This window comes from Amblyomma mixtum, chromosome 8 (assembly GCF_055824585.1).
Source record: "Amblyomma mixtum isolate Tamu chromosome 8, ASM5582458v1, whole genome shotgun sequence".
Classification (NCBI taxonomy): domain Eukaryota; kingdom Metazoa; phylum Arthropoda; class Arachnida; order Ixodida; family Ixodidae; genus Amblyomma; species Amblyomma mixtum.
Window position 1 is genome coordinate 70,918,484 of NC_143019.1, and position 20,838 is coordinate 70,939,321.

Here is a 20,838-nt window from a genome sequence, read left to right on the forward strand (position 1 = left end):
TTTTACATTACATTTGAACAATACTCCTGATATATTGCGCTCATTAGGAATGTTTATATTCAGATGAACCTTTTGACTACCTTGGAAGCGTTATCGTCATCGTCACTTTCGATAATGGCATTAAATGTGGACGTGTAGCACCAACTTCGAAAATAATGGCATTAACAAACTTAAGGCCTTAAGCATTTACTGCCATTTCTCCTGCGCGTGTGGCACGGGTATTATTCGGGGGTCTAAGGCAGTTTTGGTCAAGCTGTGGGCAGTACACGTTCCACAGTGGTGCCCGTCTCTCTGTCGGTATGCATAGAGCCTAATAAAGGGGGGGGGAGTGTCGAAGGTGCACCATTTTGCCACTTCTGATCTACATTTGTTCCCAAATGATGGCTTTATGAATGCACCTACTACTTTGAGCTGCGTGCACACCCCAACGACATTTTGCGGGAAATGCTGCAGACTCGCATCTTCCAGTTTTGGCTACCCAGCGCTGCAGGGCGGCATCCACTTGTATTCGCAGTCAACTCTTTTATTTTTTTGGGGGGGGGGGGTTGTTGAGGGCTGGGAGTTTGGAGGTCGACTTATAAGCAGCAATATGTAGCAACAGCCGACAGCAACGGAGAATACAGCCTCGATAAAATAACGGGTGCTTGGGGGGGTGATCAGTAGGAATGCATTTCAGAGGCAGTGGCACACAGTGATTAGCATGCGCACTTGCAACTGTTTTCTTTTTTTTTTTTCCTTATCACTGTAGCCATGCACGGAACTCCTCGTAAAGCACATTAGTGTGCACGAGAACACAACGATGCATCTTTCTGAATGCCACACCACCACAATGACAAACACTAGCCACACTGAGCAATGATGCACAGGTCAACATGGAAGCGAGGCGCAGTTAAAAGTAATGCAATTTTTGTCCCACAGTCCACGCAAGACGGTATCCCATGGATCTGCAAGTGATAGCTTCATTCAATCGTGACGTCCAGTTTGTGACAACTTGCCAAAAGACTGCAAAATTCAAAAATGTTACCACACTACCAGTGTTGGTCAAATGTTTTAGGGGAATCCCCCAAGGTGGAGTAAATTTGTAATAAGGGAGTATAATTACATCCACCCAAGCGCAGCCATACGGCTACAAAGGAAAGCTATACAGCTTTCTCAGAAACTTCGTAGTTAAAAAATTCGCTCTCGCCCTACCATAAGCTTGCCGTCCCGGTTAGCTCAGTTGGTAGAGCGACTGCTCCAGTGAAGCAGTGGTCCCGGGTTCGAACCCCCGACCAGGACGAATTTTTCTTTAACTACGAAGTTTCTGAGAAAGCTGTACAGCTTTCCTTTGTAGCCGTATGGCTGCGATCGGGTGGATGCCAATGAGTAATTACTCCCTTATTACACACTACTACTAGTGTTCATGCACTGGAGGAATGACACAAATGCACATCTTCGAGGCACCGCTCTCTGCAAAGCAGCGGCAGCAATCAGAAGGAAGACTGACCCAGGTGAGCAGTCCGCAGCGGAAACACAGGGCAGCCAGGTCGAAAGTCTGGCCGATGCGTGGGGACAGTTCACGGCCCTTGACGTAGTCATTCAGCACGTTGCCTGCACGGGAAGGAGCAACGGCCACAGCTCAGAAATAGGGAGACAAAGGTTTGGTATGGTTTATGGGGTTTAAGGGGGGACCCTGGTCTTTGAAAAAAAAATTTTATTAATGAAGTCACAGCTATGAAATTTCCAGGCCACATGTAGTTTTGTGCGCTGATTCTGGATATGTCATTTATTTTCGTGTAAAACAATTCCTTGAGCACTTGTGCAATTTTTATGCAGGTATTTTGGGAGAAGTTTTGCAGAAAATTTGCTGCAGGAAACTCGCTGAAATGCATGCCATTGGGCTCTCTTGACACCAAGGAATACAATAAGGGTAAAATTATCATCCTGGCTATCATAGAACTTGAGTTATAGAGTTTTGAAGTTGTCGCTTCAGAAATGAGAAGAAAAGTGTGTATTCCTGTTTGTGAAGTGGCAGCTTCAGTACCCTGTAACTCAAGTTCTATGATAGCCAGGATGATAATTTTACCCTTATTGCATTCCTTGGTGTCAAGAGAGCCCAATGGCATGCATTTCAGCGAGTTTCCTGCAGCAAATTTTCTTATATGCTCTCTCCAAAAGACTTGCATAAAAATTGCATAAGTGCTCAAGGAATTGTTTTACACAAAATTAAATGACATATCTAAAATCAGCACACAAAAATACATGTGGCCTGAAAATTTCATTACTATATCTAGATTAATAAATTTTTTTTTCAAGACCATGGTCCCCCCTTAACGTCCCAAAGCGACTAAAGCTATGAGAGACGCCGTAGTGGAGGGCTCCGGAAATTTCGGCCACCTGGGGTTCTTTAACGTGCACCGACATCGCACAGTACACGGGCCTCTAGAATTTCTCCTCCAAAGAAATTCAACCACCGCGGCCGGGATTGAACCCGCGTCTTTCGGGTCAGCAGCCGAGCACCATAACCACTGAGCCACCGCGGCGGAATAGAGAGGGAGACAAAGAAAGAGTGAATGTTTTCATTACATTGCGCAGTCTGATATGCTCTGCCGGGTTCTTCTGGCAGTGGAGTTACTGAGAGGCAACAAGAGGGATCCAGCCAGCGAGGCTGGCATGTGTACGTCACAAATTCTTCTGTGCATGATCTCGAGGAATGCCTGGGAATTGGTTCAGCCCCGTGAAAAACTAATCAAACATGGTACTGCAGTGCAGCGTCACAAGCAGCCAACTTAGTGGCCCGGGCAGAGGAAATTTTATGTACCATATTTTCCGGTGTATAAGACACGGCTTTTTTTCACAAATCTTACTGGTGCGTCATACAAGGGTGCGTCTTATACGCTAATTTTTCGCGTTTTTTTTTTTGCGAGTTCAGAAGTTACTCAGGTTTATGTTCCAAGCTTTTTTTCATCAAAAAAATATCACTACCAATGACGCGGCAGTAACGCGGTTAATACTTCAATACGGGGCCCGACCACCGTGCGCAGCTTTTCTTAGGTGAACTTTATCATGAAACAGCTGGGATGACGACTTCCGGGATCAGAAACATGCAACCGTTTCGGAGGCCCCAAATCGTGCTTCTTGTCATTGTCAAGACTAGTCAATACAAGCCGGTGTTCTTTTTTAGCCACCCTTTGCAACTTTGCTCCGTGCACGTAGTACGAAGAAAATGTTTCAGCTGCGTTGCTGCCAGAAATGGGCGAACTTTTTGATAGCGTATACGAAGATGAAGACTTCATAGGTTTTAAGTAGAAATAAAATGTTATGGACATAATGCAGAGCACTTTCGTTTTTTCTTTTTTCTAAAACGTGGGCGGGTATAGCGTGAGTGTTGCCATTTTCGATCACTTAGCGTTGCTTAAGAATTTGTCACAGGTACAGTGAATTTCGTGATGGTCGCGCAAGCGTGTTTAATTCTCACTAGCCTAACCGGTTAAATTCGGGTGCGTCTTATACACGGGTGCGTCTTATATACCAACTTTTTCAATGACAGCCTGCATATATGGCGGGTGCGTCTTATACACCGGAAAATACGGTATCTTTCCTTCACATACAGCCTCAACATGGCACCATACAACTTCACATGCAATGTTGTGAAGGTGCAGGTTGCGTAACCACGGGACGAACCACAAAGAAAAGCTACAGAGACACACACAAGCGCACTAACAACTGTTTTTTTTCTTCTTGGGAACGCATACTTATACACCTGGCCACGCATGCTCAAACGCAACCTTTAACCACAATAGTCATGCCAAGGACTGTTAAGGGGGGATGAGGGTCTTGAAAACTTTTATGAACGTCGGTGGCGCTGATGAACACTCCCAAGGTTAGGTTACTTGTAAACATAAATACCCCCGAAAGCAGAAGGTTTGACAGCCGTCGCCATAGCTCAGAGGTAGAGCACCGGACGCGTAACTCGGAGGTCGTGGGTTCGGATCCCACCGGCAGCATGTGGTTGTTTTTTCTACTGCTTTTCTAACCAGTTAGCTTTAAGCGATAATACATTCAGTAATATTCTAAACTGATCAACACCACAAAATAAATAAATTAATTAAAAAAAAATCCCCTGTGCCCCTTGGTTTCTGTGGCTGTTGGCTTCTGTCATATTTATAACGAGCCCCTCATCCCCTTCCCTTGTTTGCTTAATTACACACTTTCTTGGATGATACAGCGATTGCGGACACCAACAGGAATGGTAGAGTGATGTGAGACAAATTAATTCAATCGAGTCTGGTAATGAATGAGGCTCTGCTGATGCCTCGACATGCCTTCTCCCTCATTCACTCCCACACGCTAGTGTGTCAGGCGCGGCGGCTCTGGCCATGGGGAGAGTTGACACCGCCAGCCAACCAAAAGTGGCCATTTCGTCGCGTGATTTTTGGGAGATCGACAGCAGCGCGTGCTTCGCGCAGTTTTGTTCCCTTGTTTACCGCTTCCCAGGGCTTGCTCACAGTCGCCAACCAACACACAAGGATAGCCTCAACCGCGACCTTTCAAACGAAGCCAAAATGGCGCCGAAGGAGCGCGTATTTTTCGAACTGCGAGTGACCAAAGCTCGGTGCAATGTGATCTCAATTTAAAAGGTCACGGTTGCAGATTCAAGTCTTTGGAACACTATAATGCACATGAACTAGTTTTTTTTTTTAAACAAAAATTTGTAGACAGCTGCAGAAAGACCTCAGGATTGCGAAGACGAAGAGACAAAAAAATCTGATTTTTTTTCACCCACAAAGAGCTGTGTCTCCCATTGAAGGTCACGGGAATTTTAAAAACAGAAAAAGTTAAATTCCCTTAGGGACTAGATGTGCATTACAGAACTAGTTCTTTTTTTTCCCAATAGTCTCAGGGTGAATGAACTTCACAGCCACGTGACGATTTCTACGGAAGCTAGAAAGCTGCCCCCTGAGCCATAATGAGTTGACGGCACACAATCCCGACCGTTCGGTAGAAACCCCCATCACGGTCCTCTTACGGTCCTCTAGGCGTCGGGTTTGAGGAAACGGTGGTGCGAGACGACACAGACTCACCCGTGTTGCCAGGAGGGAAGCGGTGGTGCCAGGGTCCAAAGTACCCCTTGATGTAGAGCAAGAGGGAGAGCACCGGGGCGAACACCACCGTGGTCACCAGCAGAGGCAGGAAGTACCGGTACGGGAGTACCACGGGAAAGCTGTAGTAGGTCAACGCCCCAAACAACGCCACGGTGCCCAGCAAGTTGACCCAGCCTGCGCAGAGAGAAAGATGAAGACAGCTTAGCAAGCAGAGCAGGGCCCCAGACATAGACAGCACTTTTGTACAGTAGACTCCCGTCAAGACGAACTCGCTTAAGATGAACCCTTGGTTAAGATGAACAGTGGTGGTCATTTGTTTGGTTTCCCATAGAGTCAATGCAAAAAAAAAATCTGCTTAAGATGTACACTGCACACGTGCTAATTGGTTAAGATGAACTTTCACGACCAGCCGTGCCCAAGCCATGCAGCTTTAACTCGACCATTCGAGCAGTATTTCAGCGGAAGGAAAGAAAAAAAAGCTAAAAAAATTGAAAGCTTTTTTGCACCGCCGACGATCCATGCGACGCGGGGAGGCACAGAGACCTAACCACGTCTCCGTTGAAAGGGCGATTCTGTGAAAGCAGAACTGTCGCTGCTCCTCCCCTGTGAGGGCACTGAAGGATATCTTGGAAGGTTAAGTGATATGCCTACGCTTGTAGCAAACAGACGATTTTCTCGACAGACACAAAAAAAAAAATAACAGACCGGGCAACACTCAACAGTGCCTGATGCACTGCACTAGTAGTGCAATAAATGCTTATATTACAATTATTTTTTTCCTAAAAGACTATTTCATGGCTTTGTTCACATATACGAAGTATTTGGACACACACTGCATGCTCGAACATCATTTTAAGAAGAACTCCTAATTAGATGAACTTATGATAAGATGAACAGTCTTCATGGTCCCTTGGAGTTGGTCTTAGAGGGAGTCTACTGTATTTACTTCATTTCTCACAGCTTAGGCAGCAGTGCTCATACTTTTTATGCGTCAGAATGTTGCAGTGGTGCATAAGTGGCTAGCACCTGCCAAACACAGGGCTAAAAATGCCTGCTTGTTGTGGTAAAGGAGAAAGTTTCCAGAAAGTTCAGGGGGGGGGGGGGGGCACTTTGCTGACCTAAAGTGCGGTGAGGCGAAAGCCTTGAGCGCGGTGCTGCTGCTTGTGTCACTGATGCGTGGTCAAGATATTAAGGGGGGACACTGGTCTTGAAAAAAAATTTTTATTAATGAAGTTACAGTTACAAAATCTTCAGGGAATATGTATTTTTGTGCGCTGATTCTAAATATGTCATTTAATTTCATGTAAAACAATTCCTGGAGCACTTATGAACTTTTTATGCTAGTATTTTGCGGAGAGTTTTGAAGAAAATTTGCTGCGGGAAACTCGCTGAAATGTATGCCATTGGGTTCTCCTGACACCAAGGAATACAATAAGGGTGAAATTATCATCCTGGCTCTCATAGAACTTGAGTAATAGGGTACTGAAGCTGCCACTTCAGAAACAGGAATACACACTTTCCTTCTCATTTCTGAAGCGACAACTTCAAAACTCTATAACTTAAGTTCTATGATAGGCAGAAAGACAGTCAAAACTCTCCGCAAAATACTTGCATAAAAAGTGCATAAGTGCTCAAGGAATTGTTTTACATGAAATTAAATGACATATCTAGAATCAGCACACAAACATACATGTGCCCTGAAAATTTCATAACTGTGACTAAATTAATAAAATTTTCTTTTCAAGACCAGTGTCCCCCCTTAAGTTTCGCCTCCAAGAGTGGGAGTCCACAGGACGCAATCGCCCCGGTAAATTGATTTTTGAGGAAAGGAAATGTATCTGTCTCCCATACCTCAGTGGACACCTGAGCCTCGCGGTAACAGGAAGGAAGGAAGATGGCAGTGAACGAAGACACCGTATTCACTAGACGCGCCTTTGTTCATTCCAAACCATCGAGCTGGCACGGCGGAGTGGTTAGCGTGCCCGTCTCGCACTCTGGAGACCCTGGTTCGATTCCCCAACTCGACCAATTTCCGACTCGGTTTTATTTATTTATCTGGTCTGACTAGAAAGGTTAATTAAGCAATTAACTTAATGGGCTTGGGCAGGGCATGTAATGCGAAGGCAAGATAACCGCTAGTCCTTAAGGGGGGACACTGGTCTTTGAGACCAAAAAATGACCAAAAAATCGGTTTTCAAAAAGTGATATTTGCGGAATCTCGAACTATTATTTTCCAACTGTACCAATTTTTTCCTTCAAGAAATCAGCATTTTGACCTTAATATCCAATTCAGATCATCGTGTGAGCTGAATTTGTGCAGGAGCAGACAATTTAATGGCATGAAAATTCTGGACACCTGGCTGTCTTAGTATGTCGATATCTCAACATCTAGGACAGACAGAGATGTCATATTGTTTGCTAAGGGAAGCTGAAGGCACAGTGTGTGCAATAATCGAAGCAGATTTGTTCAATCGCACTTCAAAATTTTATAACTTTGCAAAGTTTATCGATGCATTACATTCACACTTTGAACATTGACATTCCAAGTGCTGTAAAATTACTAATGAGGGTAAATTGGAAAAATGGTTTTGATTATTACACTTTTTAGTCACCATACTATGTAGCCATGGATTAAAAATGATTCTTTATTGAGCAGTTTTTTTTGCACTGAGGTACTAATGAATGATTAATTAAAATTAATTATCTTGGGAACCGACTAATTTATGAGAAAGGTAATTTCATTGCTGAAATCAGCATAAAAAACTGAGCAAGGTGGTACAGTTTCATTAGGATTGGACTAAAAATAAGGAAAATAGGTCTAAGACCAGTGTCCCCCCTTAAGGGTAACGGAGTGGATTCCAAGAGAAGGCAAGCGTAGCAGGGGTCGGCAGAAAGTTAGGTGAGCGGATGAGATTAAGAAGCTTGCGGGGATACAGTGGTGGCAACTGACAAAGGACAGGGTTAATTGGAGAGACATGGGAGAGTCCTTTGCCCTGCAGTGGGTGTAGTCAGGCTGATGATGATGATGATGACTCCCACTTGCTTGGAGCATCACTATACGATCCCTTCAATTGGTTGCATGGTTACTAGCCAAAGTACAATTGGCCCCGTTTGGAATTCACGCACTGTGATGTCACGACCAATTCGGCCAATTGAAACAAGGTCAGCGTAGCTACGGCGGCCACCCGAGGTCTCGCTCTGGCTGTCGGAGTGTTGCGTTCGCAACAAAAGTTATTCAAAGCATTTCTTTCTTCTAGAGACCCGGAGACACCTGAAGGATCGACATCTGCATTTTCTCCTCAAAAGTAAGCTAGGCTGAATGGGAACCTGTCAGAAGTAAAACTGCTGCTTTGCATGTGAGAACGGGATGTGTTTCACTGGCTTGAGCTCATCTCCACAGTGCTTCGCACGGGGGGTCTGTCCTCTTTCGAGGGTACAAGAGCCGTGTGGCACTGTGTGTGTGTTTGTGTGTGTCCAATGCGAAGATGGCGTACGACATTAGAGAGTTTTAGTATAGCGTTAGCGTGATAGCGCACCTAAGGGAAATTACGTTAGCGTGCCGCAAGCAACGTACCCCCTCAGAGAGTTTTAGTATAGCGCTTTGAAAACGCTAAACGCCACCTGCTTGACATGGATGCCAACGGTCCTTCCAAAAATGGTTGACATTGCCGCTAACTTGCCAAAGTATAATATTTCCGAGTTTTTTAAACGAATTATCAGTGCAGCGTTCATTTACGTCTGCAAAATGACCCTGAAATTGAAATAAAATGAAATGAAAACGTAAAATAGTGGCGCCATCTAGTAAAGGCAATGTTAACTACAAGCCGTTGGAGCAAGAAAATTTGCCATCACATGACGTCGTCTAATGTTCAAAAACTTGAGGAAAATTTAATACAAACTCTCTTTACATAATTCAAGTCCATAAAACACCGCGAAAAACCTCCAAATCCATTTTTGTCTACTTCCAGACGTTTTTGCTAGGTTTCGGCTGCGTTTCGGGCCGTTGCAGACGGTAGCAGTGCAGCTTGAGGTTCCATTAGGCTTGCGCGCTCCAGAATCGAGAGCGTATCTCAAAAACTGGGCTGAATTGCAGCTTAAACTTTATCATCGAAGCAAGGTAAGTCATAGCGAAAAGCAAAAACACCAGCAGTTGCCGGTAAACATGCCGACCGGAATCGCAAGAGCTGCTGAATCGGCTGAAGCGGGGCGGCTGTCGCTTGAAAGGACGCCGCCATGTTTCAACGCTAAGGGCACAAAAACCGCAACTGCCGCAACGCTAAATTGTGAAAATTGCGTGCGTACGCTAACGCTATTTCCCCGTTAGCGTTCTCCGCATGCGCATTCTGGACCCGCTATTCCGCTATGCACGCAATTACGCAAAGCCCGCAATACTAAAACTCTCTATTCTTGGTGCCTGCGTGACTTCCACGCATGTCGGAACCTGAACTTGGGGTTTCAGCTAGAGGTGCGTGAATAGTGAAATTTTCAAATACGAACTGATCATCAAATATCTGTTCAGTATTAAAAAAAAATTTCACAGAAACATAAATGGGCAAATGCAGTTGCCGTTATTTTTTTTAAAAAAAAGAGTGTATGGTTTCAACACTGCAATGAACAAACCTAGACTGACTGAGCACCATAAAAAAAAAAAGAAAAATGGCTTGCACAGAAACATGTACTACTTGATTAGCCGGCACAACAGCATGCAACTTTACTCTGCTTTGCAAAATGAGCAACAAAATAAAACGAAGAGTCCGACGAGCATGCAGTTTTGGCGCACCGGAGTAATTAACAACGCAGGCATAAGCGAGGGGAATGCCCATAGGCATCGGAAAAGAAAAAAATGGCTGAGGCTTAACTTGCTTAAGCCTGGAGAATGCGAAGCATCATCGTGTCGCGTAATTTGGAGGCACACAACCACAGCGACGGCGCGAGGTGGGCCCCCGTTTCTCCACTGTTGTGACATCATCGTGTCACGTGGTGTGACGTCATGTATCACGTAATTTGGAGGCGCACAACCACAGCGACGGCGCGAGGTGGGCCCCTGTTTCTCCACTGTTGTGACGTCATCGTGTCACGTGGTGTGACGTCATGTATCACGTGATTTGGAGGCGCACAACCACAGCGACGGCGCGAGGTGGGCCCCCGTTTCTCCACTGTCGTAACGTCATCGTGTCACGTGGTGTGGACGTCATGTATCACGTGATTTGGAGGCGCACAACCACAGCGACGGCGCGAGGTGGGCCCCCGTTTCTCCACTGCCGTGACGTCATCGTGTCACGTGGTGTGACGTCATGTATCACGTGATTTGGAGGCGCACAACCACGGTGAAGGGCTGAAGTGGTAGCTAAAGTAGTATGCTTCGCATAAAAGAGATGACCAGTGATGCACTAGGCGGTGTCCGAGAGCGGCGCAAAGCTGGGTTCAGACGGCCGCGGCGAGGCTATTTTTTGGCCTAACAATGGGGAGGCTGCTATTGTCACCAAGCCTGGTGCTACGCACACGTCAAAGGTGCGTGGATTACAATGTACCATGCACAGGCAACTTTTTTTTATCACGACCACTGGTCCTGCCGACATCTCGACCCTTCCGCATGCAAACTTCCGCAAGTGGTTTTTCCTGCGCATCATATAGTGGGTGGCGGAGCTTACGCTAGAAGAGCTGTGACTGAACAAGTGCCACGAATGTGGGCATTAGATGTGCAACCCACAATGGAAGAGTCGGAGAATCAGTTTCCACTGGGAACAATGACTGGGTAGAGTTGTCCTCAGTGTCCCCTTAAGGGGGGAGCCTGATCTTGAAAAAAAAAAAAAAAAATTATTTATGAAGGCACAGTTAAGAAATCTTCAGGGCATATGTACTTTTGTGTGGCGATTCTAAATACATGTATCTCATTTAATTTCATATAAAACAATTCCTTGAGCACTCATCTAATTTTTATGCATGTATTTTGCGACAAGCTTTGAAAAAAATTTCTTGCGGGAAACTTGCTCGAATGTCCAATGAATGCAATAAGGGTAAAATTGTTTTCCTGGCTATCATAGAACTTAAGGGGAGACCCTGGTCTTGTAAAAAAATTTTTTTTAATTAAGTCACAGTTATGAAATTTTCAGGCCACATATAATTTTGTGTGCTGATTCTAGATATTTCATTTAATTTCATGTAAAACAACTCCTTGAGCACTTGTGCAATTTTTATGCAAGTATCTTGGGAAAAGTTTTGCAGAAAATTTGCTGCAGGAAACTTGCTGAAATGCATGCCATTATTTTCTCTTGACACCAAGGAATGTAATAAGGGTAAAATTATCATCCTAGCTAGCATAGAACTTGAGTTATAGAGTTTTGAAGTTGTCGCTTCAGAAATGAGAAGAAAAGTGTGTACAGTAGCCGACGGGTAATTCGGACTCCAATAATTCGGACTTGTAGGATATTTCGGACTTCAGTGAGGCACCGTCAGTCACCCCATAGAAGCGCATACATATTCGCGACGGATATTTCGGACTTTAAAAGTCCGAAAGTTCGATTTTTCGGACTAATTTCAGTCGCCTGCAGGCCAAAATCTGCCATCTTATCGGCTTTTCGCCGGCACAACAGGCGCCATCTTGGATTGAGGTGGATTGGCTCTGCAGTTGGATTGGCTTGACATGGTTTCGGTGCCCCATTTTTGCCAGTAGAGGTCCCTGCAATTTCTGCCACTTCGAGGTGGCAGTCGGATTGTCATCGCCGTCAACCTGCTTTTGTCGCCAACGCTGACGCGGGTAGCTATCCCTTTGGGCTTTGTCTCATACGTTCGCCATTCGCCGTGTTGTCACACGAGTTTCTCCGACCGCGTCAACCGAGTGGCGCGCCGTCAATCCTTTGGCCGTTTTGTGATTGCGTCCGGCGGTTCCTTGCGTCCGGCGGTTCCTTGCGTCCGGCGGTTCCACCGCTCTGAACGAAAAGTGCCTCATTTTTGCGTGTTTGACGAGCGGTGTTTGACGACGTAGAAGACTGCAACGATTCTGAGGATTTGACTGCAGACAGTGGCGAAGACCTCATCGTTGACCTTCGCGGGAACGGAATGGACATTCCAACGGGCTCCACGTTCCGCGAGTTTGTTGAAGTGGACGACGGCCTCGATATGTGTGCGGACCTCACGGACGACGAACTTGTACGCCAGGTTCTTCAACCTGAAGACGAGTCGGACTCCGACGACGACTCGGGCGGCCTACCACAGCCATCGCTTGCACAAATTACGAACGCTGTGAACTTGCTGTCCAGCATGTACAGCGAAACGACAACTTTGGCGCAAATACAAGCGCAAATCGTCGCCAGCAAAAGAAATTTGCCGCAAGGTAAAATCAGCGACTTTTTTAAGCCGATTTCCTCTGAATAAAGTGATTTTTTGTGCTTCACGGATTTTTCGGACTGTTCGATTATTCGGACCATTTTTCGGGTCCCTTCAAGTCCGAAAAAACGGTCGGCGACTGTATTCCTGTTTCTGAAGTGGCAGCTTCGGTACCCTATAACTCAAGTTCTATGATAGCTAGGAAGATAATTTCAGCCTTAGTGTATTCCCTGGTGTCAAGAGAACCCAATGGCATGCATTTCAGCGAGTTTCCTGCAGCAAATTTTCTTCAAAACTCTTCCCAAGATACTTTCATAAAAATTGCACAAGTTTTCAAGGAATTGTTTTACATTAAATTAAATGACATATCTAGAATCAGCACACAAAAATACATGCGGCCTGAAAATTTCATTACTATGGCTAGATCAATAAAATTTTCTTTTCAAAACCAGGCTCCCCCCTTAAGGGTGGACATGGGTCTTAGAACATTTTTTTTTATTTACAGACCAAATGCAATGAAATTGAACAGACTTATTCAGTTTTTCTGCTGATTTCAAATATGCAATTTGTTTATTTCTAGGCCAATTATTTCCTTAGATATTAGTATATATCATGCCATTGTCTGCTCAAACAGTAGAAAAAATATGGGCCACCAGAAATTTAATTTTAATATGTGGGTAGATACTACAATGTGTGAGGAATGCAACGCTGGAATCAGTTTTCAGTTTTTTGTCCGTGTGGACAAATGGGCTTAATAGTTAGTTTTCAAGTGAGTTACCTGACATACAGTGCCAGAAAACACATAACACACATGAAACTAACTATTACGCCCATTTGTCCACACGGACAAAAAACTGAAAACTGCTTCCAGCGTTGCATTCCTAACACAGTGTAGTATCTACCCACATATTAAGATTAAATTTCTGGTGGCCCATTCTTTTTCTACTGTCTGAGCAGACAATCTCAGGAACTAATTGGCCTAGAAATACACAAATTGCATACGTGAAATCAGCAGAAAAAACTGAGCAAGTCTGTGCAGTTTCATTACATTTGGTCTGTAAATAAAAAAATGGCTGAGGCTTAGCTAAGGTTAATAAGCCTAGTCAGATGCGACGCATATTGATGGCTAGGCTTGGTAATACATGGCTTTCCTTGGTTGACGTTCATCCCGCTCTTCATCGGTCTCTGTGGCACGCTGAAGTAGAGCTGTGCACGGGCTCGGGCCGGCCCGAAAGCCCGTACCCGGCCCGGCCTGCGGGCCGGGCTCGGGCCTTGCGGAAGTCTATTCACCCGGGCCCGGGCCAGGCTCGGGCCACGGTATATTTGTCTCGGACGGGCCGGCCGGGCTTCGCGATCGCGATTGCTCCTGCGTGGCTCCAGCCCCCTTGCTCAGAGTTTGAGCTGTCACAGTTTTGGAGAAGCAAGGCAGCGACGTACCCAAAGCTTTCTCTTCTTGCCAAGAAAGTGTTAGCCATTCCGGCTACCAGTTCAAGCAGCGAGAGAAATTTCAGCGCTGCCGGGTTCAATATGCAGGAGCGCCGCACTTGCCTCAAGCCGTCATCAATGGACGATTTGTTGTTTTTACATAATAACTTGGAGCGATAACTCCCTACATGCGCCGTGTTTGCATATACTCACTAATTTTCATCTAGACCATGAGAGCCGAGCATTTTAAAAGCATTGAAATAAACTGATTTTCCTTAAATTATCGCTTTCTGTTTCGTCATCACTTCAATTTCAGTTTTGCAGGTCGGGCCGGGCCCGGGCCGGGCCTTAACTCGGGCCGGGCCTGGGCGGGCTTAGGTTTCTTCAGTGTCGGGCCGGGCCGGGCCGGGCCTCCGTCAGTAGTGGAGGGCTCGGGCCGGGCGCGGGCTGAAATTTGCGGCCCGTGCACAGCTCTACGCTGAAGCTTTCACTTCTCGTTCAAATCAGCCCTGCTTCTAGGCGGCATCCCAACACCTGGCCGCCTCGTAAGTGCCCGGAGAGCGAGGCAAGCTCAGCTTTATACCGCTGCTGTAGCGTCACGTGGTCAGCTGCAGCGCCTCTGATGTGGAGCCTCCACCGCCGCGGCCGACCGCGCGAGCCGGCAGCCCATCTCTCCTCTGCTGTGACATCATGTTGTCACGTGGTGTCACGTGGTCACGCTAAAGGTCAATGAAAGCTCCACCGCCGCGCTCGACGGGCCGCAGTGTAGCTCTAGTAATATGCTTCGCATAAAAAAATGCTCTAAGACCAGGCTCCCCCCCTAAAAAGGAGCCCAGAGGCGAGGAGGGTCCGCACCATTGAGGCGGTAGTCGAAGGCCAGCCGCTGCTTGAGGGCCTTGGAGGGAAAGCCCTGAACCCGGCGTCCCAGGGGCATGGCCTGCAGCAGGGCCTGGAGGACCAGGAAGGCGGCGTAGAAGGCGTACAGCTTCCAGTAGAAGTACGAGCTCAGGTTCGTGGGCAGCGGGGGGACCTTCAGCACCGTGCAGCTCTCCTGGGAAAGAGAGAGAGGGAGAAAGGAGGCTCAGCACAAGCTTCTTCTCGCTAAGTCTCCCCTTCCATCGAGACAGAAAGTTAGTTTAGTTTAGTTTATGAGGTTTAACGTCCCAAAGCGACTAAGGCTATGAGAGACGCCGTAGTGGAGGGCTCCGGAAATTTCGACCACCTGGGGTTCTTTAACGTGCACTGACATCGCACAGTACACACGGGCCTCTAGAATTTCTCCTCCAAAGAAATTCTAGCTGCCGCGGCCGGGATCGAACCCGAGTCTTTCGGGTGAGCAGCAGAGCACCATAACCACTGAGCCACCGCGGCGGCCGAGACAGAAAGATCTGACAGTCTGTCCCGATACCACAAACTGCATCAAGGGGGGCCAATAGAGACACACACAAAGGGAGCCCACGTCAACTTATCGCCTCTGAAAGACACCAAGTGTGCGTTTCATTGAAAACGGGGCTTTGTTAAGGGGGGAAGATGGTCTTTGAAATAAATTTTTATTAATGAAGTCACAACTATGAAATCTTTGGGAAACATGCATTTTTACGTGCTGATTCCAAACATGTCATTTAATTTTAGGCACAACAAATACTTGTGCACTTATGCAATATGTTGGGTAACTTTTGTCGAGAGAGAGTGAAAGAAATTCTACTGCAAGGAACTTGTCAGATTCCATGCCATTGGTTCCTCTTGACATCAAGCTATGCAATAAGGGTGAAATAATCGTCCTACCGGTTATAGAAGGTGAGTAATAGGATACTGAAATCATCAGTTTCTTCCTGTTCGTGAAGTGGCAAATTCAGAACCCTGTAACTCAACTTCTATGATAGGCAGGATAATAATTTTGCCCTGATCGCATAGTTTGATGTCAAGACAAGCCAATGGCATGCGTCCTAGTGAGCTTCCTGCAGCGAAATGTATTGAAAGCTCTCGGCAAAAAGTTACACAACACATTATATAAGTGCACAAGGGCATGTCTTACATAAAATTAAATATCTGAAATCAGCACACAAAAATACATATATAACCAATCTTGAACAGTTGTATTCCCCCTCTATGTAATGCCCGAAAGGGCCCTTAGGGTAAATAAATGAAAAATACATGTTTCTTGAAGATTCCATTATTATGACTTTATTAAGAAAATTTTTTCTTCTAAGATCAGCTTCAAGCCTTAAAGGGCAACTGCAGCACTTTTTTGAGAATTTCGTGATATTCAAGGATTCAAATCTATATAGGCTGTAGGTAAAGCGTGCCAAGTATTTTTGCACTAGCATTTAAAATAGTGACGTAATCGACGATTGAATTTTGCACTTCTCCTCAATGCACCCGAGGAGTGCAGGAAAATTCTGTGTGACGTCACGGAAGGTATGATTTCAAATTACCGCTGTCGTCAGCCACACCCTGCCCTGACTCGTTGGACGCTGCCAAACAACTCTCGGCAGGGTTTGCCTTCACTGGCGTTGGTTTTTTTCCTTCAAAGCAGGCGTTCGTGCGTTGGAAACGTACCGATACTTTCGATGACGTCATCATGCGCCCCCACTTGGTGTTGTGCGCTGCGGAGAAGCTTGAAGGGCGTCCGTATTTTAATCGGCGATTACTTCACTATTTCAAGGGCTAGCCCAAAAATTCTTCGCATGCTTTACCTGCAAGTTTCCCAAATTCGACCCTCTTAAGCTCGTTGATTTCTAAAACCTGTGCAGTTTCCCTTTAAGAGGACAAACGATGCGAGCATCAGGTGTGCGACACAAGCGTGACAAAACAAGACGCCTTACAGCTTGGGGTAGTTTCTACACAGGTGTGCAGTACTGGACAGTCAAGTCCAAGAAAGCATCAGCACACACAGCCACTCCAACCGTGCTGCCTAGTTTCGGGATCCCACACATTACCTTGACAGCTCTGGCACAAAACACAGTCAAACTGTTCAGCCGTGAGTTTCTCAACCAAAGACGGGACAGCTTTCTGCACTTGCATAGCCTAATCTAAACTAACGCAACCAAACCTGGACATTTTTAATATAATACAGGGCCAACAAACCACATTAGAGGGACACTGAAGGGGAATATCAAACTAAGCAAGATGGATATTATTCCTCAGAAACACTGCCAACATTTTTTCTGAGCGGAAAGGTGGCTATGTACCTGAGAAAATCGCAAATGAAATTCCCAAAACTCTGCTGCGTTCAAATCACCCACAATATTTACACACGTCTATGCACGACGTCATCAGGCTCCAGCTCTCCGGCCAACCAGAGCGAGAATACCATGCCTGTGTAAGGCATGCCATGATGGAAGTATCACCAAGTATCACGACAGCACCTGCAGTGCCTGGCAGATCTCGGGCTTGATCGTGGTTCGCATTTCGCCGCATGCGTCCATGCTCTCATCAGGCAGGATGCACCGGCTTTGTGGGTTGTGCCATCCACGAATAAGCGGACTTCACCAACAAAATCCACGCAACGAACAAGCGGGGAAATTTGGCGCAGGCCTATTTCCGCACCAACCACGGGAAAGCAGGGATGCGCTCTTTCACAGCGTTCCTTTGTCGTCAAGAGTGACTCCCTCAACAGTGCGGTCCCCACGACTGACGAACTAGAGTACTGCGAGTCTTTCAGTTTTCAGCTTCCTGCCGCATTTCCCTGCCTCTGCAAACGGTGCCGATCGTTCGTAGAGTTTCATTGCAAATGCATCACAGAAATGACATAACTGTGCTCGTTTTTCACTGCCAGTCTGCGTACAGAGGGCATCCAAGACTCACCTGCGATTTGCTCGGCAACGCAACCACCTTTCTGCGCAAAAAAAAAAAAGAAAGGCAGTAGTTTACCCCGAGGAGTAACCTAGCTATCTTGCTCAGTTTGATATTTCCCTTCAGTGTCCATTTAGAAGAGTGCAAGGAAAGATGAAAAGCGACGTGTTCTACGTAAAAGGGTGGGAGATACTCTTCCCCAAGGTGTTCAAGCTTTCTGCATGATGACGGGAAGAGCCAGCATATGCTGCTGCTTCTTTTCAACAGGCAATGAAGGGTGCCATAATCCTCAACAAAGGGTCTCTCACAGAATTTCAGCCAGTCTAACGAGCCACTCCAACCACAAGCTCCAACACGCCACGGTTGCCGCAGAGTCCACGAGTATGCATGCATAACAACAGTGCATGATTACATTGTTGGGCACAAAACAACTGGCCCAATATTCTTTCCAAAAAATATTCCCCCGCCCACAAGCACAGAATCAGCCCAACGAAAGCTTGTGTCACAGCGTGTTACACCGAGATTGCCATCGTTAGGCTCCTTTCCCTGCCTCCGGTGTGTCTTTAAAGGTGCACTGAAGAGGAATCTGAACTTGTCTTTTTGCCGTGGGAACTCAATCTACACGTTCCAAGCATTCTTAGAAACTTCGACTTATTGCCCTGTGTGGCCGAGTTCCCTAATTAAATCAAATTAACGTCCGGCTCCCGCCTTTATTTTTTTAATTCTCCCTCGTACGGTGGGTGGAGTCGACCAACGCATGGAGTGCCTTTCAGCCAGCTCCGTGGAGGATTTGCTTTCTCTATTTTGTTTTTTAGGTTTCCGTGAATAAATAGTTTCATTCACAGATAATATAGCCGCAAAATAAACCCACAGAAATATAAACTTTAAAATTTGCTTCTTCGGATTACTACGTATTACTCCGCCGATGGCAGAGCGGCAAGCCGCCACGGGACTGGGCGAAAGGCACTCCACGCGTTGGTCGACTCCGCGCACAGTACGGGGGAGAATTAAAAAAAAAAAAAAGGCGGGAGCCGGACGTTAATTCGATTTAATTAGGGAAATCGGCCACACAGGGCAATAAATCGAAGTTTCTAAGAATGCTCGGAACGTGCAGATTGAGTTCCCGCGGCAAAAAGACGAGTTCAGATTCCTCTTCAGTGCACCTTTAACGGTGCAGTGAACTCCAATCGCAGACGCCCGGAGCATTAACGGATCAGCTTCCTCTGCTCTTTTCTGAAGCCAGGATATTCCGATGGCAGACTGGGAGCACTGCGGACTGCTCCATCAAAATCGGCAGACCTGACCGCAAGCACAGATTTGTGGCGAGTGCTCTCCACTGGACTCGATGAGACTCTGTTGTGGAGCGGGCAGACAGCTCCACACTGCGGCCCTGCTAATCCACGAGGATCAGTAGCACATGAGAGGAGGCAAAATTACGATGAGCCAAGAGACGATGCTTAAGACACACACGCTCACCTTCTGGCACACCAGGTAGAGCACCAGGGCGAGCGAGGGCACCAGGAGGAACCAGCAGAGGGCGCCCAGGGTGGCTCCCAGGCCAAAGCGCAGCGTCACTCGCGGCAGCCGAGGGAAGCGCCAGCGGCGCCTCACCTCGACCGGCGGAGCCTGGCCCTTCCTCGACGGCCCCTCCTCACCTTCGTCCTCCAACTGCGCAGTTTGTCAACACGAAGGGCAGCCTTCAGGTCCAGTGCTCCTTCTCATACCTGCCTGTCTCCACCTGGTGGGGACTGAGAGTACTACCGCAAAAGCCAGAATATAGGTCGACCCCCCAACTAACCCCCCAACAGCACTCACCAACTAACGCACGTAAACGAGTTCAAGTACCTAGGAGTAACCTTCTGTTCTAACTTAAATTGGTCAAAACACGTCGATTTAACTTGCTCCAAGGCTCTGAAGAAACTCGGAAAAGATTCGACTAAAAACTGTAAGTTGACGGCGTACAAATCTCTGGTAAGGCCTGTGCTTGAATACGCCTCGGCACTTCGCTAAAGACGTCACTAAACTAGAAAATGTGCAGAAAAAAGCAATAAGGTTTATATATAAGCATTATGACCGCCAGTTCTCTCCCACAGCTCATGCCCGCACCTTATCACTTGACACACTTCAACGCAGACGCATATGTGATCGCCTTATCACTCTTCACAAGATCATCAACAAATGCATTTACGTATGTTGACGCCCCACTTTTCTTTTCTTTCGCCAGTTCTTCAGCACGTGACACTCGCCGTACCAACCCGCTTAACATTGTGCCGTTTATGCCATTTTTAGACTGTTTCAAATATTCAATTTTTTCCTTCGACAGCCGAACTATGGAATGATCTGGATGTTTCATTACGTCAGACGTCTGTTGACCGATTTGCTCAAGAATTGCCTAATCATGTATTTTCTTATCAATACCACGCTATTGTTTACGTAAAATCCCCGATTCACACTTGTAATCATGCACTTTCCTACTGTTTTACCTATATGTTCCATCCTCTGTACCACTCCTGCAATGTCCCAATTCATGGGATAGCAGTATTTGTAAATAAATAAATTAACCAATCCAAAAATTAAAAAAAAAAAGAAATCCTTTTCAATGGCAAAAGTACCGAGACACACCCTTACCTTGAAACAAATGCGACTCAACCGGCTGCACAATGGTGACAGTATTTATTTTCATTTAGATGCTGCTCGTATGTACAGTCTTTGTCAAAAGTAACCAGGCTCCATGGTTTGCTTCTCATACGTATAACAGAGCCCTCATGGCTTCCCAAAAAATCAAAAAGTACTTTTAAGGTGAGAACAAGGGTTTTTCTTATCATACAGAGATTTAGAGCTTGAGGGCTGGCATAATAGCTTTAATATACGACTGAGAAGAAAAACGTGCAGCCTGGTTACTTTTGACAAAGACTGTACCCCCGATTCTTTAACACTATTGCGCTTCCATTGCAGTTCCAACACAACCATAAAATAAACGTTTGTTTTTATTTGCTTCAACTCGCTGCAACCCGCTTCCACGCCCACTGAGGATGGGCATTCAGTTTCAGGTTTTGAGGGGGCAGTGAATGTTTAGACAAAAGAACAATAACAATAAAAAGTGCTCTGGAAAAAAAAACACCCCTCACAACACAGGCACTCCTCTCTGGAGCACCCGACAAAACTCTAGCTTTAATTAAATAAAAAAAAACAAGAGGTTACGGAACTA

The 20,838-nt window shown here is 46.2% G+C and overlaps 1 protein-coding gene across 2 annotated transcripts in view; it reads right to left on the minus strand.

Annotated features, from left to right (window-relative positions):
- The window catches only part of LOC149332907 (delta(14)-sterol reductase TM7SF2-like), a 46,713-nt gene that overhangs the window by 11,703 nt on the left and 14,172 nt on the right, over positions 1–20,838 (minus strand). For both annotated transcript variants that reach the window (XM_089558452.1, XM_089558453.1), the window contains exons 6-9: positions 19,107–19,298; positions 14,691–14,886; positions 5,064–5,258; positions 1,487–1,590 (exon numbers count right to left, since the gene is read on the minus strand). In XM_089558452.1, the coding sequence (XP_089414578.1) occupies positions 1,487–1,590; positions 5,064–5,258; positions 14,691–14,886; positions 19,107–19,298 (687 nt within the window). The remainder of the gene's footprint in view (positions 1–1,486; positions 1,591–5,063; positions 5,259–14,690; positions 14,887–19,106; positions 19,299–20,838) is intronic.